Source organism: Heterodontus francisci, chromosome 35 (assembly GCF_036365525.1).
Source record: "Heterodontus francisci isolate sHetFra1 chromosome 35, sHetFra1.hap1, whole genome shotgun sequence".
In the NCBI taxonomy this organism is placed as follows: domain Eukaryota; kingdom Metazoa; phylum Chordata; class Chondrichthyes; order Heterodontiformes; family Heterodontidae; genus Heterodontus; species Heterodontus francisci.
Genome location: NC_090405.1, coordinates 43,382,286 through 43,403,970, shown reverse-complemented (window position 1 = coordinate 43,403,970; position 21,685 = coordinate 43,382,286). Strand labels below are relative to the sequence as shown.

Sequence of the window (21,685 nt, the reverse complement as noted above, 5' to 3'; positions counted from 1 at the left end):
GAGCTAGTAATCTAGAGGCCTAGACTAATGATGCAGAGACAGGAGTTCAAACCCCACCATGGTAGCAGGGGAATTTAAATTCAGTTAATTAAATAAATATGGAATAAAAAGCTGATGTCATGGTGACTATGAAACTATCAGTTTGTCATAAAAGCCCATCTGGTTCAGTATTGTCCTTTAGGGAAGGAAATCCACTGTCTTTACCCAGTCTGGTCTATGTTACCCCAGACCCACAGCAATATGGTTGGCTCTTATCGATCTTTTGATATAGCCTAGCAAGCCACTCAGTTCTATTCAAGATGGCAGCTCTTCCTTGTAGTCCCATTCAGGAATAGAACCTTTCAGTAAATTGGTTATCGTACTAATGTCTTCTTGTGGGATATTTATGGAAAATGGGCCAATTTAATAGTATACTGTTCTTCCTTAAGGTAAACACATTCGATATCATTTTCTTAATCTAGCACTTATCAACAGGAAGCACAACTCATTACATACATAATGAAAAATCAATAGTATTGAATGCTTGACAGGACTGAAAACTTAAAAAGAAACACAGATGTTACATTTAGAATTCTGTATGCATTATGTATGACTAGGGATTCATGAAAGAAACAGTACATGTTCAATGATGTTGCAATTTAAACCATGATAATCATGTATTGTCCCAGGACAGGCCTACTTTGCAATTGTTTTGAGCTTTTGAATGGTTATTGTATTAAATATTTGCTGCAAGGGATCATTCGCATGCTGCTGTGTGTCGTAATATTAACATGGAGTTTACACAACTCAACCCTTGAATACGAAAGTAGGGAGGTTATGCTTCAGCTATACAGGGCATTGGTGAGACCACATCTGGAATACTGTGTACAGTATTGGTCTCCTTATTTAAGGAAGGATGTAAATGCATTGGAGGCAGAACAGAGGTTTACTAGACTAATACCTGGAATGGGCGGCCTGTCTTATGAGGAAAGGTTGGACAGGCTAGGCTTGTATCCGCTGGAATTTAGAAGAGTAAGAGGCAACCTGATTGAAACATTTAAGATCCTGAGGTGTCTTGACAGGGTGGATGTGGAAAGGATGTTTCTCCTTGTGGGAGAATCTAGAACTAGAGGTCGCTGTTTAAAAATAAGGGGTTGCCCATTTAAGACAGAGATGAGGAGAAAATTTTTCTCTCAGAGGATCTTGAGTGTTTGGAATTCTCTTCCTCAAAAGGTGCTGGAAGCAGGGTCTTTGAATATTTTTAAGGCAGAGGTAGATAGATTCTTGATAAGCATGGGGGCGGAAGGTTATCGGGGGTAGGTGGAAATGTGGAGTAATCAGTTCAGCCATGAACTTATTGAATGGCGGAGCAGGCTCGAAGGGCCGAGTAGCCTACTCCTGCTCTTAATTCGTGTGTTCGCATGTTCCCATTCAGGTTCTTGCACTAAATCATCAAAAACAAAATTGCAAACAATAAATGCTGTACTCCTGTATCCTTTTCTGAAGGCACCTGTTTGCATTTGGTTTCATGGGCAATGTCGACCCTCGTATCTCACCTGGTGGTCATGGCTGTGGCTTAGTTGGGTAACTCTCTTACTTCTGATTTAGAGGTTTGTGGGTTCAAATTCCACTCCAGGAGGTGAGTGCAGAAGTCAAAGCTGACACTGCAGTGCAACACTTGAGGGAATGCTGCATTGTTGGAGGTGGTGCTTTTCAGGTGAGATGTTAAACTGAGGCCCTGTCTCCCTTCTCAGATGGGTATAAAAGATCCCATGGTGCTATTTTGAAGAAGACCAGGGGACTTCTCCATGGTGTCTTGGCAAATATTTACCCTTAAGCAATATTACAAAAACAGATTATCTGGTCATCACCACATTTCTTTTTGTGGGACCTTGCTGTGTGCAAATTAGCTGCTACATTTACAACAGTGGCTACGCTTCAAAAAGTAGTGCATTGGCTGCAAAGCACTTTGGGATGTCCTGTAGCGGTGAAATAAGTTATAGAGATGTAAGTTTTTCTTTCATATTTTACAAACACATTTATAAACAGAGTATTGTTCAGTGGCATTATCTGTAACGTAATGGCACTGTTGATTGGACTTGTCTTTTCCACTGTCTACACCATAACGAAGCAAAAACAATCTGAAAACTGCATAGTGAACAGAAGGAGGCCATTCTGCCCATCATATACATGCCAGCTCTTTGAAAGAGCTATCCAATTAGTCGCACACCCTGGCTCTTACACCATAGCCCTGCTACTTTTTTTTCCTCTTCAAGCATTTATCCAATTTCTTCTTGACAGTTACTATTGAATCTTCCACCACCCTTTCAGTCAATGCATTCCAGATCTCAGCAACTCGCTACATAAATTAATTTCTCCTTGCCTCTCCTCTGATTCTTTTGCCAATCACCTTAAATCTGTGTCCTTTGCTTACTGACCATCCTGCCAGTGGAAACAGTTTCTCCCGATTTACTCTATCAAAACCCCTCATCATTTTGAGCACCTGTATGGAATCTCCCCTCAACCTTTTCAGCTGCTCTATTCCTAAAGGTGCAAAACAGAATTAAAAGTGCTGCTATAAATATTTATCTCGACAAAATGAAATTACAAATGCAGCTGACTTTTATCTGGGTTAAATGTTAGCGGCAATAGTCATACAGGAAGTAATTCACTCACAGGGCTTATTTTTTATAAACACAGGGTTATCATCGCAATATCAGCATCTGGAAGAATTGTCAAATATCACACTTGGTGCTGTGTCAGAATGTTGTCTGAATGGAGCATTCACTGCATGCTGTTCTAGGAGACAGCACTACCTATCTCAGTAAAAGAGTGTTTCCTGTTTTTCTCTGTCTTTTTTTTTAACCCTCTCCTCTCTGGAGGATGCTGATTAATGGCCTGATTCCCTCTGGTACCTTGCCCAATTGACCATGCATTTCATATGCGAACTAGACAGTAAGGGCTGGATTTTAATTTAACTGGCCCGTCAGGAGCAGGGCAGGGTCGGTAGAGGGGGCAGGGAGACAGGAACTTGGGACTCGCCCTCAAGCTGTGGAGTTTTAACTCCACAGTGGGCGAGTGATGCCACTTCACAAGTTTCTCCACCCCAGAAGCCAGATTGACAGGCTGGGCTGCCAGTTGAAGAAGGAAGCAGTCTAGAGGAGGTTGCAGTTAGAAGAGACAAGAGGATTATTTTCTTTCCACTCAGGCCATTGGCAGGTGAGATGTGTTACCAGGACGTGTGCTTGAGGGCAGGGCATTTGATTCATTTAAGCAGTAGCTGGATGCTGGGGGAGAAAGATGATGAAATTGCTTCTCTGAAAGGAGAAAGCCAAATGAACTGAAGGGCCTTCTCTATCAGAACCTATCTTGTGAATGTTGAAAGTCTATTGGAGTACGGGGGCGTCAAAGCTGGTACAATCATTTCCTCTTCCATCGTCCACCTGTTCTCCCATACACACACTGCACCGGGGTTATTTTCTAGGAGAATCGCATCTCCGTAACTCAGGGACACTGAGACCAATTGTAGCAGTTCAACCACCATTCCATCAGCAAACTCAACACAGACTGGGGATCTAATCTGGGATTTTTCTGCTCTGCATGGGTCGGCGCCAGGTGGGGGAGGGGCGGATTTGCTGATGGAGATATTGGGGAGTGTAGTACAGTATTCCATTGTTAGTCGAGATCATTTGGATCACTGGAATAAGTGAAGAAATGCTCTTCATGACAAAGCTCGATGCCGAAAGGTCAAACTTCTCAATCACCTCAGGTTGACCTCAAAGTGATGCAATGTCATCATTTTAGGCATTTGCTATCAGCTTTCTAAAGTGGTAGATGGTATTCCGGAGGGAGAAGCGCTATTGTGAAAATTCTCCAAACCCATACAACAAAAGTTCAGGTTTGGTTGAATGTGGATTATTTCATGCCTTTCTGGCCTATAGACATTTCTCTGAGTGTACTGACTATTTATGGCATTATTTTCATATCATGCTTCAGAGTTCAGTGCTTCAAACACTTTGATGTGACATATATTTCAAAAGGCTGTGATTTTTTTCATTCAGGTATTTGCATGTGTTTCATGTGTTGCTGCTAATGGGAAAGGCCATTGAATGCATGTTTTTAAAAAAAAGCAAGGCCAGCTGTTGCAATGAAATTTCATTATTTATTCTTCATCTCAGACCGACCTAATTTTCTCCTGGAGTGAAGCCAACCAGGCAGAGAATGCACCATAACATTGTCCTGGATTCCAAATGATTGCAATGGAAACTGCATTATAGATGGGCAAATAAATCGAGACAGGTACTTACCTGGATTGTCCTGAATAATATTGGTTTCAATTTTGGAGCATAAAAACTTACAGGAAAGGTCTATAGGACCAAATAAAGCCTTTCCCTTTTTATCAATTCTCAATCCCCTGTTGCAGCCATCTTATCATCTTTCAATTCCTCCCTTCTGCTAAAACATGGTTAATTGTTTATTGAACCCATTTCTACAGACAGTGGCGCAGTGGTTAGCACCGCAGCCTCACAGTTCCAACGACCCGGGTTCAATTCTGAGTACTGCCTGTGTGGAGTTTGCAAGTTCTCCCTGTGTCTGCGTGGGTTTTCGTCGGGTGCTCTGGTTTCCTCCCACAGCCAAAGACTTGCAGGTTGATAGGTAAATTGGCCATTGTAAATTGCCCCTAGTATAGGTAGGGGAATATAGGGACAGGTGGGGATGTGGTAGGAATATGGGATTAGTGTAGGATTAGTATAAATGGATGGTTGATGGTTGGCACAGACTCGGTGGGCCGAAGGGCCTGTTTCAGTGCTGTATCTCTAAATAAATAATCCACAGGCTTGTTACCCCATCAGTTCAAAATGTTCTGCCCTGCTGATATTCTTAATCCCAGTTGCTTAGTTTTTACTGCCTTCCCTTGGTATTTAAACAATCCTATATTGTAAAATATAGGCGGCACAGTGGCGCAATGGTTAGCACCGCAGCCTCACAGCTGCAGTGACCCGGGTTCGATTCTGGGTACTGCCTACGCGGAGTTTGCAAGTTCTCCCTGTGACTGCGTGGGTTTCCGCCAGGTGCTCTGGTTTCCTCCCATAGCCAAAGACTTGCAGGTTGATAGGTAAATTGGCCATTGTAAATTACCCCCAGTGTAAGTAGGTGGTAGGGGGATGTGGTAGGAGTATGGGATTCATGTAGGATTAGTATAAATGGGTGGTTGATGGTCGGCACAGACTCAAAGGGCCTGTTTCAGTGCTGTATCTCTAAATAAATAATAAAAAAATAAAATAATTTCATGCATCAACTCTTCAGAACCTTGGAAACTTCAAGAAGGACATCTCAGAGCCTCTTTTCAAAAAATTGCACATTTGCTGAGGCGCCGCATATCCTCCAAAAATTCTGATGCTTGCTATTGTACTTTCTTAAGAACAGGAAATTGTACCAAAGGTAAGACTAATTGGCATTCCCCCATTTTCATCATTCATAACAAGCCAAGCTTGGGCCATATGTTCTTCCACTGTCATCTTGTTAAAGAAACTCTGGACAGAATGAAAAAGAATATAGAAATTTTAAGAAATATAATTGCAAACAATATGGACAATGGAGATGACAGGACCAGGATGTAAATATGCAACCTGACTGCTACAGATAATTCTCTGCGCTATTTGAAAACAAGTTCTAATCTGCCTAACTGATCTCAAATACTTATAAATTCATGAGAAGTATCATCTAAAGGAAGTGCTTGTTTATATATAGAAAAGAGAACACCAGCCCCACTGGTTTTCTTCTGGGACTATTCAAATATTCTCCTGACTGTCTCCTACCTTCCACCCTCCATAAATTTGAGCTCATCCAAAACACTGTTGGCCATATGCTAATTTGCACCAAATCCTGTTTGACCATCTCGTCTGTTCTTGCTGATCTACATTGGTTTCTGGTCCAGCAATGCCTTGATTTTAACATTCTCATCCTTGTTTTCAAATCCCTCCATGTCCTCGCTCCTTTTCTTTCTTTGTAAACTTCCCCAGCCTTAGAACTGTTCGAGATCACTGTGCTGCTCCCATTCTGGCCTCTTGCACGTCCCTAATTTTCACTGCTCCATCATTGGTGGCTGTACCTTCAGATGCCTGGGCCCTAAGCTCTGGAATTCCCTCCCTGACCGTCTCCGTCTCATGACCTCACCTCTTTTAAGATGCTCTTTAAATCCTACCTCTTTGACCAAGCTATTGGTCACCTGTCCTAATATTCCCTTATGCGGCTCATTATCAAATGTTGTTTGATAACACTCCTTTGAAACACCTTGGGGGGCTTTTAATATGTTAAAGGCACCATATAAATGCAAGATGTTGTTGTCATCCTATGCCTCAGTACGGTTTGCATGTACACCATGTAAAGCGATTCTGGCCCTGGCCAATAAACTTGGAATTATCTTTGCCTAGACTTTCCCAGTGTTATGGAGGAGCAGCTTTTGCTATGGGGAAATGGAGACATACTGGTCAAAAATCCGCGTGGGTTTTCACATGGAGTGACTCATTATTCTACCTTTACCCTTAAATATCAGTGCACTAATTAATCTTGTATGCACAATTAAAACCAAATAAAACTGTCTTATTGGATTAATGGCTTCTTTAAAGCAATGCACTAGCATATTAACCAGTGTGCTAAAATTAATACAGTGCTCAGAATTTCCTGTACAGCAAGTACATTAATTTTATTTAACCCAATAAACAACTGTATCTTTTTCAGGAGACTATTCCTTTCCTGTCACTTATATGGCTTTGGGCAGAGTTATCGTTGGTGGGACATCAATTTGGCTCACTGATCCTGCCCACTTTCAATGGTTGAAGCTTATTATCAATGCATGGCAAGACTCTGAAACAATTCTCACTGTCCAGAGAGGTGGCTCAGAGGTGGAACTCTCCCCTCTGACTCAGAAGGTTGTGAGTTCTAAGTCCCATTCCAGGGACTTGAGCACAAATTCTAGGCTCCAATGCAGTACTGAGGGAATGCTGCACTGTCAGAAGTGCTGCCTTTTGGATAAGGTGTTAAACTGAGTTCCCGCTTGCTCTTCCATGTGGACGTAAAAGATTCTATAGGAAGAAGAACAGAGGAATTCTCCCCAGTATCCTCAGACAGTACTTATCCCTCAACCTAGAAATCAGATTATCTGGTCATTATCACATTGCTGTTTGTGGGATCTTGCTCTGCAGAAACTAGCTGCTGCATTTCCTACATTTGCAACAGTGACTATCAAAAGTACTTCATCGGCTGCAATGTGCTTTGGGACATTCTGAGGCCGTGAAAGGCGCTATATAAATACAAGTCTGACTTTTTCCAAATGAGATGCGCCATTGACCCCAAAAGAAATGCTAGCTGTGCCGCAGGGTTGGAATTAAAGGGCTTCAGCCCTAGAGACCTCAACAGAGAAGTAGGCCTACAGATGTAAATGATTGGGGTTGGTATGGAAGGAGAGGTGGTCGCTACGTGGCCATTTCCCTGCATGCGGGGTGGGAGGGGGGGGGTACATTGAGGTTGTTAACAAAACTTGGTAGGGCCGACTGCCACCTTTCTCGTGGTAGTCAAAAAGTGGCAATAAAAGGATGGAGTGTGAGGAAAATCCAGTGCAAATCCCAACCTTGCCATAAGTTTGCATGTGGTGGGTGGGGTCACAGCAGGGGCAGGTATCAGGAATTCCCAATCGGTACAGTGAGGCAGTGGTAAGACTCAAAACCTGAATTTCCCGTCTTTCTTTGCCTTGACTGTGAAGGAGAATCCCAGGCTACATTTCATAGTGCAGGCTCTGATTGGCAATCAGAAACCATTTTTGGTTGCCTGCAGTTTCTGAGGGGGAAATAATGGCCAGTGCTGCAGAACCCCTGAGATTCAAGACCAAAGGCTAATGCTATATAGAGAAGTAGAGACTTACCTCTTCCCATTGATGGATGTAACGAATGAGTCGGGATAACCGCAGCAACCGTAGAAGACTCAGGATTTTGGTAAACCTTACAATCCGCAATGCCCTGGCAGTCTTATAAACCTCCGAGTCAATCCTCGTTTCAACTATTAGAAAAATATAGTCCACCGGAATGGAGGATATGAAGTCTACCACAAACCAGCTTTTCAAGTATTTCATCTTGATCTTCTGTGGGTCTAAAATAATCTCCGTGTTGTCCTCTACAACAATCCCAGTTCTGAAATTCAGCACTAGATCAACGAGAAAGAAGGTGTCGGATACGACGTTGAAGACTATCCATGGAGTTGTGTTTTCGTCCTTGAAGAACGTGATTCCTACAGGAATGATGATCAGATTTCCCACCATGAGAAGCAGCATAGTCAGGTCCCAGTAGAACCTGTAAGGATAAATACAGGTATTTTATTTTCAACCTTTGCTTAATTAAAACTGAAAGCAATTAAAGCAGTTACATAGAATTATGTAGAAGAAACAGCACAGAGACAGGCCATTCGGCTCAACCAGTCCATGCTGGTGTTTATGCCTCACGCGAACTTCCTCCACCCTTCTTCATCTGACCCAATCAGCATAATTGTTATCATTCTGATTGCCAGGCAGTGAAGGATAGAACTGGAGCCTAATCTTTGCACACGATGAGCTTTTATTTACAGAGATAAATATTAAAAACATGCACCTCCAAAGCCAGCAATAACAGTTTCAGTGAATCCCCACTTAACACCTACCACCTCATTTAATAATAATCGTCTAATCCTTTCTCCCAAATGTATATATTTTGCCTCCCCTTAAAAGCACCAATGCTATTCATCTCAACTACTCCATGTTGTAGCAAGTTCCTCATTCTAATAGTGTGTTCCACATGATCATCACCCACCATTAATTTGAATTTCTCTCTAAAGATTAATCTTCATCAATGGGTAACTCAGCGGATTGCAGAAATCTGTTCTAAATGGCCAGGCATGTGATCACACTTTTAGGTGCTTCTTACTTTATACTGCTTTATAATCCTTGCATTCTGCGCCTGTGCCGACAAGTTGTGACAGTTTGTGTGCATGACGCAGTGTTGTCATAATATGAACTACAAGCAATGAGACAACAACTGAAACGTCTACGGATTCGTTCTGTGGCCAATGATGTCTCAAACCAGCTTTACCAGAGGCCAGAAGGCTGACAGCAGTCAGAAGTGCTCATAAAGAGTGAGTCTTCCTAGCTGCCAAAATTCCACAAAATTATTTCTGGGTTGTTGCCAGCTACATTTTTCAGGAGCTGATAGCTTTAGGTCAATGAAAGTAATGCAGCTAGAGTCAGCAATGATCAATCGAAGATTCATGGATCCAAATTCTCCCCTCCCATTTTTCTCTTGCCCAAAGAGGAAAGTCACAGCTTGGACAATCTTTCCTCATAAATCAGCCCTCTAGGTTCAAAAATCAGCACTGTAGCCAACCTTTGTGCCCTTTCCAAAAATTCTACATCTTTCCTGCATTACAGACACAAAAATTGAAAAGACGTGTTCTCAATTTCAGATGAAGTTAGTATACCTTTTGAACTTTCAGTGCCTCACTTCTCTTGCAATCCGCAGCTGCCTACATTGTATTGATGTCTCAGTTACCAACAACAGCTTACATCTACGTAATAACCTCAACATAAAGACATCTCAAGACGCCTCACGGTGGAGATATAGAATCATAGAGTTTTACAGCATAGAAACAGGCCCTTCGGCCCAACACGCCTACGCCGACCATCAAGCGCCCATCCTAACTAATCCCATTTCCCCGTACTTGGCCCGTAGCCTTGTATGTTATGGCGTTTCAAGTGCTCATCTAAATACTTCTTGAATGTCGTGAGTGTTCCTGCCTCTACCACCTCTTCAGGTAGTGTGTTCCAGATTCCAACCACCCTCTGGGTGAAAAATTTTCTTCTCAAATCCCCTCTAAACCTTCTGCACCTTACCTTAAATCTATGCCCCCTAGTTATTGACTCCTCCACTAAGGGAAAAAGTTTCTTCCTATCTATCCTATCAATGACCCTCATAATTTTGTATACCTCAATCATGTCCCCCATCTGCCTTCTCTGCTCCAAGGAAAACAACCCCAGCCTATCCAGTCTGTCTTCATAACTGAAATGCTCCAGCCCAGGCAACATCCTGGTGAATCTCCTCTGCATCCTCTCCAGTGCAACTACATCCTTCCAATAGTGTGGTGATCAGAACTGTACACAGAACTCCAGCTGTGGCCTAACTAGCTTTTTATACAGCTCCATCATAACCTCCCTGCTCTTGCCTCAGTTAATAAAGGCAAGTATCCCGTATACCTTCCTAACCACCTTATCTACCTGTGCTGCTGCCTTCAGTGATCTATGGACAAGCACCCCAAGGTCCCTCTGATCCTCTGTACTTCCTAAGGTCCTACCATCCATTGTATATTCCATTGCCTTGTTAGACCTCCCAAAGTGCATCACCTCACACTTCTCAGGATTAAACTCCATTTGCCACTGCTCCGCCCATCTTACCAGCCCATCTATATCATCCTGCAGTCTAAGGTTTTCCTCCTCACTATTTACTACACCACTAATTTTCGTGTCATCTGCAAACTTACTGATCATACCTCCTATATTCACGTCTAAATAATTAATGTACACTACAAACAGTAAGGGTCCCAGCACTGATACCTGCGGTACCCCACTGGTCACAGGCCTCCAATCACAAAAACAACCATCACCCTCTGCCTCCTGCCACTAAGCCAATTTTGAATCCAATTTGCCAAATTACCCTGGATTCCATGGGCTTTTACTTTCTCAAACAATCTCCCATGTGGGACCTTATCAAAAGCCTTACTGAAGTCCATGTAGACTACATTAACTGCTTCACTGTCATCTACACATCTAGTCACCTCCTCGAAAAATTCAATCAAATTTATTAGACTCAATCTTCCCCTGACAAAGCTATGCTGACTATCCCTGATTAATCTCTGCCTCTCCAATTAGAGATTAATCCTCTCCCTCAAAACTTTTTCCAATAATTTCCCTACCACTGATGTTCGACTCACCGGCCTGCAATTTCCTGGTTTATCCCTGCTATCCTTCTTGAATAATGGTACCACATTCGCTGTCCTCCAATCCTCTGGTACCACTCCTGTGGCCAGAGACGATTTGAAAATTTGTGGCAGAGCCCCCGCTATCTCCTCCCTTGCCTCACATAGCAGCCTGGGATACATCTCATCTGGGCCTGGGGATTTATCCACCTTTAAGCCCGCTAAACCAGCTAATACTTCCTCCCTTTCAATGCTAATATGTTCAAGTATATCACAATCCCCCTCCCTTATCACTACACCTACATCGTCCCTCTCCATAGTGAACACAGATGAAAAGTAATCATTCAAAACCTCAGCTATGTCCTCCGGCCCAAACACACAGATTGCCTCTTTGATCCCTAATGGGCCCCATTTTTTCCCTGGTTACCCTCTTGCCCCTAACATACTTATAAAACACCTTGGGATTTTCCTTTATCTTGTCTGCCAGTGATTTTACATGCCCGTCTTCGCTCTCCTACTTACTTTGTTAAGTACTCCCCTACACTTTCTATACTCCTCTAGGGCCTCCGCTGTTTTCAGCACTCTGAATCTGCCATATGCCAGATGGGCTGGTAAGATGGGAGGAGCAGTGGCAAATGGTGTTTAATCTTGATCTGTTGGTTCCGCTCTTCACCTTTACAGGAAAATGCTGCACCTGAATCCTTGCAATTTCCCTTCTAAGTGACTCCCACTGGTCTGATGTAAACTTTCCTATAAGAAGCTGGTCCTTGTTCACTTTGGCCAGATCCTGTTTTATCACATTGAAATCTGCCTTCCCCCAATTCAGTACTCTTATTTCCAGTCCCTCTATGTCCTTTACCATAACAACCTTAAATCTTACAGAGTTATGGTCACTATCCCCGAAATGCTCCCCCACTGCCACTTCTACCACTTGTCTGGCTTTATTCCCTAGGATTAGGTCCAGTACTGCCCCTCCTCTTGTATGACTCTCTACGTGCTGGCTCAAAAAGCTCTCCTGAGTGCAGTTGAAGAATTCTACCCCCTTTAAGCTTTTTGCACTGATACTATCCCCTCTAATATAGGGGAAGTTGAAATCCCCTACTATTATTACCCTATTATTTTTGCACTTCTCTGAGATTTGCCTACATATCTGCTCCTCTACCACTGCCTGACTGTTTGGAGGCCTGTAGTACACTCCCAGCCAAGTAATAGCCCCCTTTTTGTTTTTAAGTTCTACCCATATGGCTTCATTAGAGGAGCCTTCTAGGATATCATCCCTCCTTACTGCAGTAATTGTCTCTTTAATCAACAGTGCAATGCCACCTCCTCTTTTACCCCCTCCCCTATCACATCTGAAGATTCTATACCCTAGGATATTAATCAGCCAGTCCTGCCCTTCCCTCAATCATAGTGATAGCAATAATATCATATTCCCATGTGTTAATCAACGCTCTCAATTCATCTGCCTTACTAAGCTGAGCTAGTGAGGGAGAGATTAGGAAGGGTCGTCAACGAGATGGGTTTTGAGTAAGAACGACATTCTTCTCTTTCAACTATACGAGACAAAAATGACAAAAGGATGATAAGGCCCAATCGCAAAGGCTTTGAAAGGGAAAAGATACGTTCTTAGAACCCCGTGACAAAACTAGTGATTTTCAGCAATAACACATTCTGAGAATAGTTATGCAAACAAGCTGCTACATCTATTTATGTTTTAACAAATTCCACCAGTTTCGCACATCGAAACCTTCCTCCTTTAGCAGGGTGGTTAAACCAGTAACATAACACATTCTCTCAACTTTCATCACTCAATGAAAGGTTTGCAATTAATTAGTCAGAATGCCTCAAACCAGACTCGCAGGCTGTTCCAACTAAAAATGTGACCTGGAATAAGTGAAGAACTTCGAAGGAAATTACAAGCATCTATCCAGGAAGATCTGAAGACGAGTGGAATTATTAGATGGCCTTAAAAGCAGCCTTAACCCAGCATCAGTTTGGCAGGACTGGCTTGACAACGGTTGCCATGGGGATAGAGTCACCAAATTAATTGATTTCTGGACAAAATTAGCAGGTGAGTGACTGGAATGTAATGAAACCAGTTTAAAACTGCTGTGCAAGCAAAGATAGTCTAACACAATTAGACTTAAAATGTTATATTGATGCTGTCTTTTTTCTCCTCTCCTTTTTGCTAGCCGAGCACATTTGATATTACCAGAAATGGGAAACTAGTTATGAGGAGTGACATCAGGTACACAGACTGTTTCCACTGGAGCAGAGAAGGCCAGGAGATGGTTTAATTGAGATTTATAAATGATTAAGGGTTTTGATAGAGTGATTGGAGAAAGACCATTTCCTTTGATTGGGGACATGGGTGATCAATTTAGGATTGCCACTGAGAGTGAGGAGATATTTCTTCATGCCGAGTGCTATGAGAGCATGGGATGCTTTGCCATATGGAGTGGTTGCGGTAGAGACAAGTACATCTTTGACTAGAAAATTGGATAAATATTTGATACAAAGAAAGGTTATAGGGCTACTAGGCGAGAACATGGCAGTGAGATTAAATTTGGATTGCTCTACACAGACACGATGGTCCAAATGGTTGCCTTGTGTGCTGGAAATTTCTATAGTTCTATGGTTAGGTTGGCAGTTTCCTGTAACTTGGACAGGTTTGGGTTGGGAGTAATGACCAAAGCATAAGGCCTCATATCTGTTTCATTGTATGACTTCAGGAAATAAAACTTCAGGAAGCGGAGAGGAAAACGTTTAGGACAGCGGGCATAACAGCTGACCAGCTTGACATGAGTCTATCTTCATCCTATCACACTCTCTTTTACTGTAACCTCTGAAGGAAATTTGATGCACAAGGACCCTGATACAGTCAAGACGAGCAGTCGCTGTCATTAAAATCATTATCCACTTATAAACGTCATTCATTCCCCAACCAAGAATGAGAACATTACATGTTGTTTCTCTGTCTTAAGATGAATGGAATGCCAGCTGGATTTGTGCCTGGCCCCAGCTTCTTATATTGGACAACCCAGTGTTCTGGGTTAGTTCCATCTGAATATCTTTGACAAACTGCTGATTTGTGGTGCGGGGAGAGGAAGGGTAGAGGTGGGTGGTGGTGGGAGATGGAAGTCACTTTGTAAAGTGCCCCACAGACCACAGGACTAGTAAAGGATTATTTTTTGGATTTTTTAAAAAAAGTGCATCTAGCAATCGACTGCACTGGACAAGATAACCCTTTAATATTAGCAACACTGGATACCAACTGCAACAGCATTCCAGATGCCCCATGTTGTTTAGGCCTCAATAATTGGGAACTACGTTCAATGACATATTCCCATCGTTCATGTACCATGGGGATGTGCAACCAAATATAAGCAGATATGTTCAACATCTGCCACCTGTGGTGGAAAATTCCAGAGATGGGGGAGATTGTGGGGGAGCCAGTGATCCATCAGAATCACGGTTCCTGACCACGCTGCTCCCACCTGAAGTCCAGGTCTACTTGTTGCCAGAATATTTGCAAGATGTCAGAGCCTCCACATTTCTTTCCCCGCCTCTCTTTAAAAGATATTTCCTCTTCTGGACACCTTTCCAAGACAGCCTGGGAAATAATTTGAGATCCGAAATCACCTCGTGGGAAATGCAATAATACTTTGCTGTACCACGTATTAATGCATCAACAGGGCTGTGGGTTACCTACTAACATCTTAGATGATTAATATGTTGGCTTTCTTATTCTGACACCTCACCAGCATGTGGCACAAGGACAGATGGCTTTCAAGTTGTTGTCTACACAAATAATCCAAATTGTGATAGAAACAAATAGACCATAATACCACTTGGTGGGTTACTATTGCAAGTACAACCATTCCCCACTGTTTATTTCACACCTATCTGGAACAATTTATAATCATCTATTGAGATCTATAATATTGCCATTATGCCAATTTGACATAGAGCTACACTGCCAGTTTTAAATTCCTTTTATGCAGGAACTCTGAGAAAGCACATTTAAACACAATCATGGCACTCCAGTCACAGGGACTGGTATGTTACTGGACTAGAAATCCAGATATGCTCCAGCACAGGTGGTAGAATTTGAATCTGATTAATAAATCTGGAATTCAAATGCTAGTCTCATTAATAATGATCACAATTGTTAAAAACTCATCTGATTCACTGCTGTCCTTACCTGGTCTGGCCTACATGTCACTTCACACCCACAACAATGAGGTTGACTCTTAAATGCCCTCTGAAATAGCCTAGCAAGCCACTCAGTTCAAATAAATTGCTACAGGTGTTGAAATGACACAGGAAAGCCAACTGTGCTGTCTGTTCTTTTGAAAAAAAGACCCTGGGTGGAATTTTATGCTCTCTCCCTGCCTCCAAACCCACCGCGGGGGAGCATAAAATCAGGTGGAATGGTGACAGTGGAGGGGATCCTCCATGCCGAACCCCTCACCCCCTCCCCTGCAACTTCCACCCCGTGAAACCCCTCCCGCCCTGACCTACCTGAGGCCTGGGTCCAGCGCTGTTCCTTGGTGTCTGGTCGCTGCAGTAACCGCCTCTGTGGTGGCACTACAGCTGCCGACCTCTGATTGGCTGGCAGCTCTGCAAGGCCGGGACTTCCAGCGACGGGGTCCTAAATCATACAGAAGCCCCATCACTGTCTAGTTAAGTGCCTGATTGGCACTAAATTGGGTGGGCCTTCCGGAGAAGAGCCGACGCAGGGATCTCAGCGCCGGTTTCCCCCAACATTGAGACCCCCCACCGCCAGCACAAAATTCCACCCCTTGCATTCATCCAATGTCTTGCTACATCCTCACAATGAATGAATTAATTTCAAAGTGTAGTTACTATTGTAATGGAGGCAAATTCAGCAGCCCAATTTGTGCACAGCTAGCACCAACCGAAAGCAAATGATTGGCCAGTTAATCTGGTAGCATGGGTTGAGGGATGAAAGTTGGTTAATCCACTGGGCTAACTCCCGTTGCCCTTCTTCACATAATTCATTCTGGGGATATGGACATCAGTAGCATTTATTGCCCACCCCTAGTTGCCCTTGAGAAGGTGGTGGTGGGGGGGCCTTCTTGAACCGCTGCAGTCCATGTGATGAAACTACATCCACAGTTCGATAGTGAGTTCCAAGACTTTAACCCAGCAATGATGAAAAATAATGCGACGGGATCTTTCTCATCCGCTTGAACAGGCAGGTGACATCTCAGTTTAACATCTCATCTGCAAGACTGCACTTCCAGCAATGCAGCACCCCTGCAAGACTAAAATGAAATGCCAGGCTTGATTTCCCATTATGTCCTGGGGTGAGATTTAAACTCATAGGGCTGAATTTTACCAGCGCCTTGAAATCGGGGATCGTGGCAGGGGTCCCGTAGAATACTTACGGGTGCGGCCCGCCACGACCCCCAGTGCCGTGAAGGCCCCGCCACATTTTAATGGCGGCGGCAAGGCCCCTCTGTACAGAGTTCCGAAGGCATGACTCTGGTGGGGAGGGGGGGAGGAGTGAAATTTTCAGGGCGGGCGGGGAGAAGAGGGAAGAACTACTGTAATTGGTTGTGTGGATGATGGGAAGGGGCTGAGGGCCAAAGGTTCTGAAGTTAGGGGGGAAAGTTCACAAAACGAGAAGGTGCTTTCTTTGGGGGATATGTCACTGTAATACATGATGACCCATTGGGGGGTGTGGGAGAGGGGAATCCAAGTTGAAATAAAAGTGTTCGGCAGGTTCTGGTGAAGCAGCACCTTTAATTATTGAAATGAGTTTGAAGGGCTTGAAGCCCTTTAAAAATGGTGCCAGCGCCTACGCTGAGCTAAGCTAACTAATAGCAGCTAACTTTGAATTCAAACCCAATGCAGTAGTGCTGCACTGTTGGGGCTCCTGTCCTTTGAATAAAACATAAAATAAAGGCCCTATCTCACTTTTGTGGTGGTTCTGAAATATGTTAAAGATTCTGACTATCAATTCAAGGAACAGCAAAGAGTCATCTTGCTATCTTGGCCCCACCTTCTACCCTCAACTGGGAACACCGTAAACAGATAAACTGGCCATTCTTTTCAGTGCCGTTTGAGATTTTGTTCTGTGCAGAATATTTGCTGTTTTAGCTTCCAAAATAATGGTCAGTAAACTTCAAAGTAATTCATTGTTTCCAAAGCACTTTGAGATGTTGTGCATTTTCTAACATGCTCTTATAAATTCAAGTATTTATTTGTTTGCTTTCAAAATATATAGCTCATTGACTGCCATCTTTTTAAACTTTAAAAATAAATTTGCAGTTATAGTTAAACCGTAAGTCCCTAGTAGTAAGAGACCATCTACTGAGAAAAGTTAATTAGACTCACATATCTGTAAACAGCAATGCCACAATACACAATGAACCACTAACCCTCATCTTAACACTCCAGTGCAGTGCTACCTCTGTTAAGACAGATTTTATGTCTCCCTCAATAACGCACAAACCATATTGTGTACCTTCTCAATAACACTGTCCTTTTCTGGAAAGAGAAATCTGTTTGGCTAGTACAAAATTAGAAGACAGCAATTACACTGCGTGATGCAGACAACATTATATACACTACATCTAAATTAGTGTCTTGTAATTCACAGATGGCCATCCAGAATCGTTCAAATGCCAAAACTTGATGGGAGCCAGTTTGCTTAATGATATGGGTGTATTCATCAAATTAGTAATCTCGAATGCCCTCAAATCTTCAGCCTCAAATTAGAGTGCAGCACAAAACTCACACTGAAGTGACTCAGAAAGTGCTATCTAATGGCCACAGGAAGAAAATTAAAGGCACATATTTCATCTTCTGAATTTTCAGCTAATTTCACTATATTAACATGGTTAAAAAATAAAAAATAAAATAAAATAAAAATAAATAAACTTAATCGGGGGTCATGCTTCCAGTTGCTTGCACTGCAGCCTCAGAGCTCCAGCGACCCAGGTTCGGTTCTGGGTGCTGCCTGTGAGGAGTTTGCAAGTTCTCCCTGTGACCATGTGGGTTTCCTCCGGGTGCCCCGGATGCCAAAGACTTGTGGGTTGATAGGTAAATTGGCCATTGTAAAAATTGCCCCTGGTGTCGGTAGGTGATAGGAGAATTGAGGGAAGGTGGGGATGTGAGAGGGAAAAATGGGATTAATATATAGGATTAGTATAAATGGGTGGTTGATAGTGAGCACAGACTCGGTGGGCCGAAGGGCCTGTTTCAGTGCTGTATCTCTCTATGACTCTCTCTAATTCACCAGCCTGCTCTCACGCCCACATTTCTGTCCTTGGCCTGCTGCAGCATTCCCGTGAAGCTTAACGCAAGCTTGAGGAACAGCACCTCATCTTCCGATTAGGCACTCTACAGCCTACTGGACTCAATAGTGAATTCAACAAATTCAGAGCATGACTGTCATTATTTATTTATTTTTTAATCATGTTCCTGACTTAAATTTGTTTATCATGTTTTTGCTTCTGGACAGAGCTGTTCATTATTCTGCCATTAACACTCTCTCAGGATTAATACTTTGTCTTTTACTACAACCATTACCATTCCCTTTGCCTTTTATTCCATGACATCTTTGTCATTTAATCCCTCTTGCCCTCTGCCCTATTGCACACCTTTTTTGTTCTTCTTGCCCCCTCCCCCTTCTACTTGCATGAATCGCAAAAGGTTAGTATGCAAGGACAGCACATAATTAGGAAAGTTAATAGAATGTTATTGTTTCTCGCAAGGGAAATTGAATAAAAAAGTAGGGAGGTTATGATTCAGCTATACAGGGCATTGGTGAGATCACATCTGGAGTACAGTGTACAATACTGGTCTCCTTATTTAAGGAAGGATGTAAATGCATTGGAGGCAGTACAGAGAAGGTTTACTAGACTAATAGCTGGAATGGGCGGGCTATCTTACAAGGAAAGATTGGACAGGCTAGGCTTGTATCCACTGGAGTTTAGAAGAGTAAGAGGCGACTTGATTGAAACATATAAGATCCTGAGCAGTCTTGACAGGGTAGATGTGGAAAGGATGTTTCTCCTTGTGGGAGGATCTAGAACTAGGGTTCACTTGTTTAAAAATAAGGGGTCGCCCATTTAAGACAGAGATGAGGAGAAATATTTTTCTCTCAGAGGATCGTGAGTTTTTGGAATTCTCTTCCTCAAAAGGTAGTGGAAGCAGAGTCATTGAATATTTTTAAGGCAGAGGTAGATAGATTCTTGATAAGCAAGGGGGTGGAAGGTTATCGGGGGTAGGTGGAAATGTGGAGTAATCAGTTCAGCCATGATCTTATTGAATGGCGGAGCAGGCTCGAGGGGCCAAGTGGCCTACTCCTGCTCCTGCTCCTAATTCGTATGTTCGTATGTTCTTGCTTCTGTCTCACCCTACAGCCACACACGACATGACAAACAGCAGCTGCCTTCAGCAGCCACACATTACTCTCTGCTTTCTCTTCACATGAAAAGCTAACTCATGTCCCTCTCTTCCATTTCAGGTGCTGAAAATGTCGAGGCCACTCTGCCACTTCAGGAAGAGGAGGCCAGACTTCCTAAAGATGCAGTGTCACTTGATCTGACCCTAACAAGCAATCGACTGGCACCATGTTAATGGATAAGTTAGAGGGGGGGATTCTTCACGTCATGAATCATTGACCACAAGTATGCATGAGTTGGAGCAGGGGGATAAGACACTATAGGTGCCAGTTTGCTGGAGGGCATGATCATATACTAGCTCTTCTGCAGAGGACTGAGATGTTGACCTGAAGACTGAGGCTGATAGGCAAACACCAGGAAATTCTAGATGCATATGGGCAGCGTGCCAGAAAGCTTGAATGATGATTACGAATGTTCTGTTGCTTCATTGTCTATGGTGCCTTATACAAATCAAATTATCTTGCTTTATAATTCCCTGATAAGTATCCAATATCCTGTATGTATGTCATCTAAATATTAAAGTTATTGAAATGCAATAATGAATCCAGAATTGCCAAGTCTTAAGACTAGCGATTGGAAGAAATATTTTTTTCTCCCACAGGACAGTAGATATGTAACAAGAACTCATATTAGAAATATTTAATGCAGTTTTGATTAAAAAAGTTAAAATAATGTTTGTGTGTGAAAGTTTTTAAATGTTGAAGGCTAAGATAATCTTTAGGTCAGCTTGGAATGTCACCTGCAGAATGTTGGGAGTAATAATATTATGTTGTCACCCTTGATTGCTTTCAGGAAACAGTTTCATTTGTTGGAATTGCTACTTCATCTCAGTCTTATAATCGTAGAATATTACAGCCCTGAAGCAAGCCATTGACCTGAAAGCATTGGGCTGCATTTTATGGGGACCCCTTCGGCAGGGTTAGAGGCAGGGAGGCCCAAAGAATCACGACGGGTGGCAAGGGGCAGACAGCCAATCGCCGCCCCATCGCCAAGCGATTTTGCCGGGGGCGGGATAAGCCGGCTTTTCCGCCCAGAGGCTAATTGAGGTCCTGAAGTGGCCTATTAGTGGCCATTTAAGGGCTTTTTGCACATCTGGGTGGGGGGATTGGAGGGCCTCTGCCATGCGGGGAGGGTGCCTTGTAAAATGAGGTGCACTCACCGCGTGCTTGGGATGGATCCATCTTGCGTGGGCAATCTGTGGTCAATGGAGGACCCCCGTCGGCAAAACCTCCACCTCCATGGAACGCTTTACCCCTGGATTTCATGCCCATCCCCCAATACCTCCTCGCCGGGCCCTTCCAGACTGGACCCAGCGACCCCACCTCACTTACTTGAGGTCCAGGGTTCTACCACTCCCGGTGGCGCTGCCAATACTGCTGAGCTGTTGGCCCTGTGATTGGCTGGCAGTTCTTGGAGCCGGAATCTCTGTTTCTAAAGCGATGGAGATCCCGGCGCCGGAAACTTTGCCTCTGGAACAACGGAAGATAGTGCCGGGGTGGGGGTGGTGGCATGAAAAGGCTGAGACGGGGTTTCTCCCGCCTTTTCGGCCTGGCACCAGGAGGCCTGCTGCCCCCACAAGGTCCCGGCTGCAATCTAGGCTGCCACTTCAGTAGAGTACTGAGGGAGTACTGCACTGTTGCTGACTTTCAGATAAGGGGTTAAACCGAGGCTCTGGCTGCCTCCTCAGGTCAACAAAATAGATTCCATGGCACTATGCGAAGAAGACCAAGGGAGTTCTCCCAATAGCCTGGCCAGCAAATATCCCTCAACTAACATATAAATACTGTGGCTACAAGAACAGGTAAGAAGTTGGGAATTATGCAGGGAGTAACTCACCTACTGACTCCTCAAAGCCTGTCCACCACCTACAAGGCACTAGTCAGGAGTGTGATGGAATAATCTCCACTTGCCTGGATGCGTGCAGTTCCAACAACGGTCAAGAAGCTCAACACCATCAAGGACAACGCAGCCCACTTGATCGGCACCCCATCTACCACCATAAACATTCACTCCCTCCACCATACATGCACACAGTGAAATCAATTTTCCAACCCTCCTTTGACAGCACCTTCCACACCCATAACCTCTACCACCTAGAAGGACAAGGGCAGAAGATGCATGGGAACACCACCACCTGCAAGTTCTCCTCCAAGCCACCTGACTTGTAACTATATCGCTGTTCCTTCAATGTCGCTGGGTCAGAATCCTGGATCTCCCTCCCTGATGTCACCATGGGTGTACCTACCCCACATAATCTGCAACAGTTCAGCAAG

At 43.6% G+C, this 21,685-nt stretch overlaps 1 protein-coding gene across 1 annotated transcript in view; it reads right to left on the bottom strand.

The window, feature by feature from the left end:
* hcn4 (hyperpolarization activated cyclic nucleotide-gated potassium channel 4) overlaps positions 1 to 21,685 on the bottom strand; it is a 268,643-nt gene that overhangs the window by 203,159 nt on the left and 43,799 nt on the right. The window contains exon 2 of the mRNA XM_068015195.1: positions 7,901 to 8,324. Coding sequence (XP_067871296.1) covers positions 7,901 to 8,324 — 424 coding nt within the window. The remainder of the gene's footprint in view (positions 1 to 7,900; positions 8,325 to 21,685) is intronic.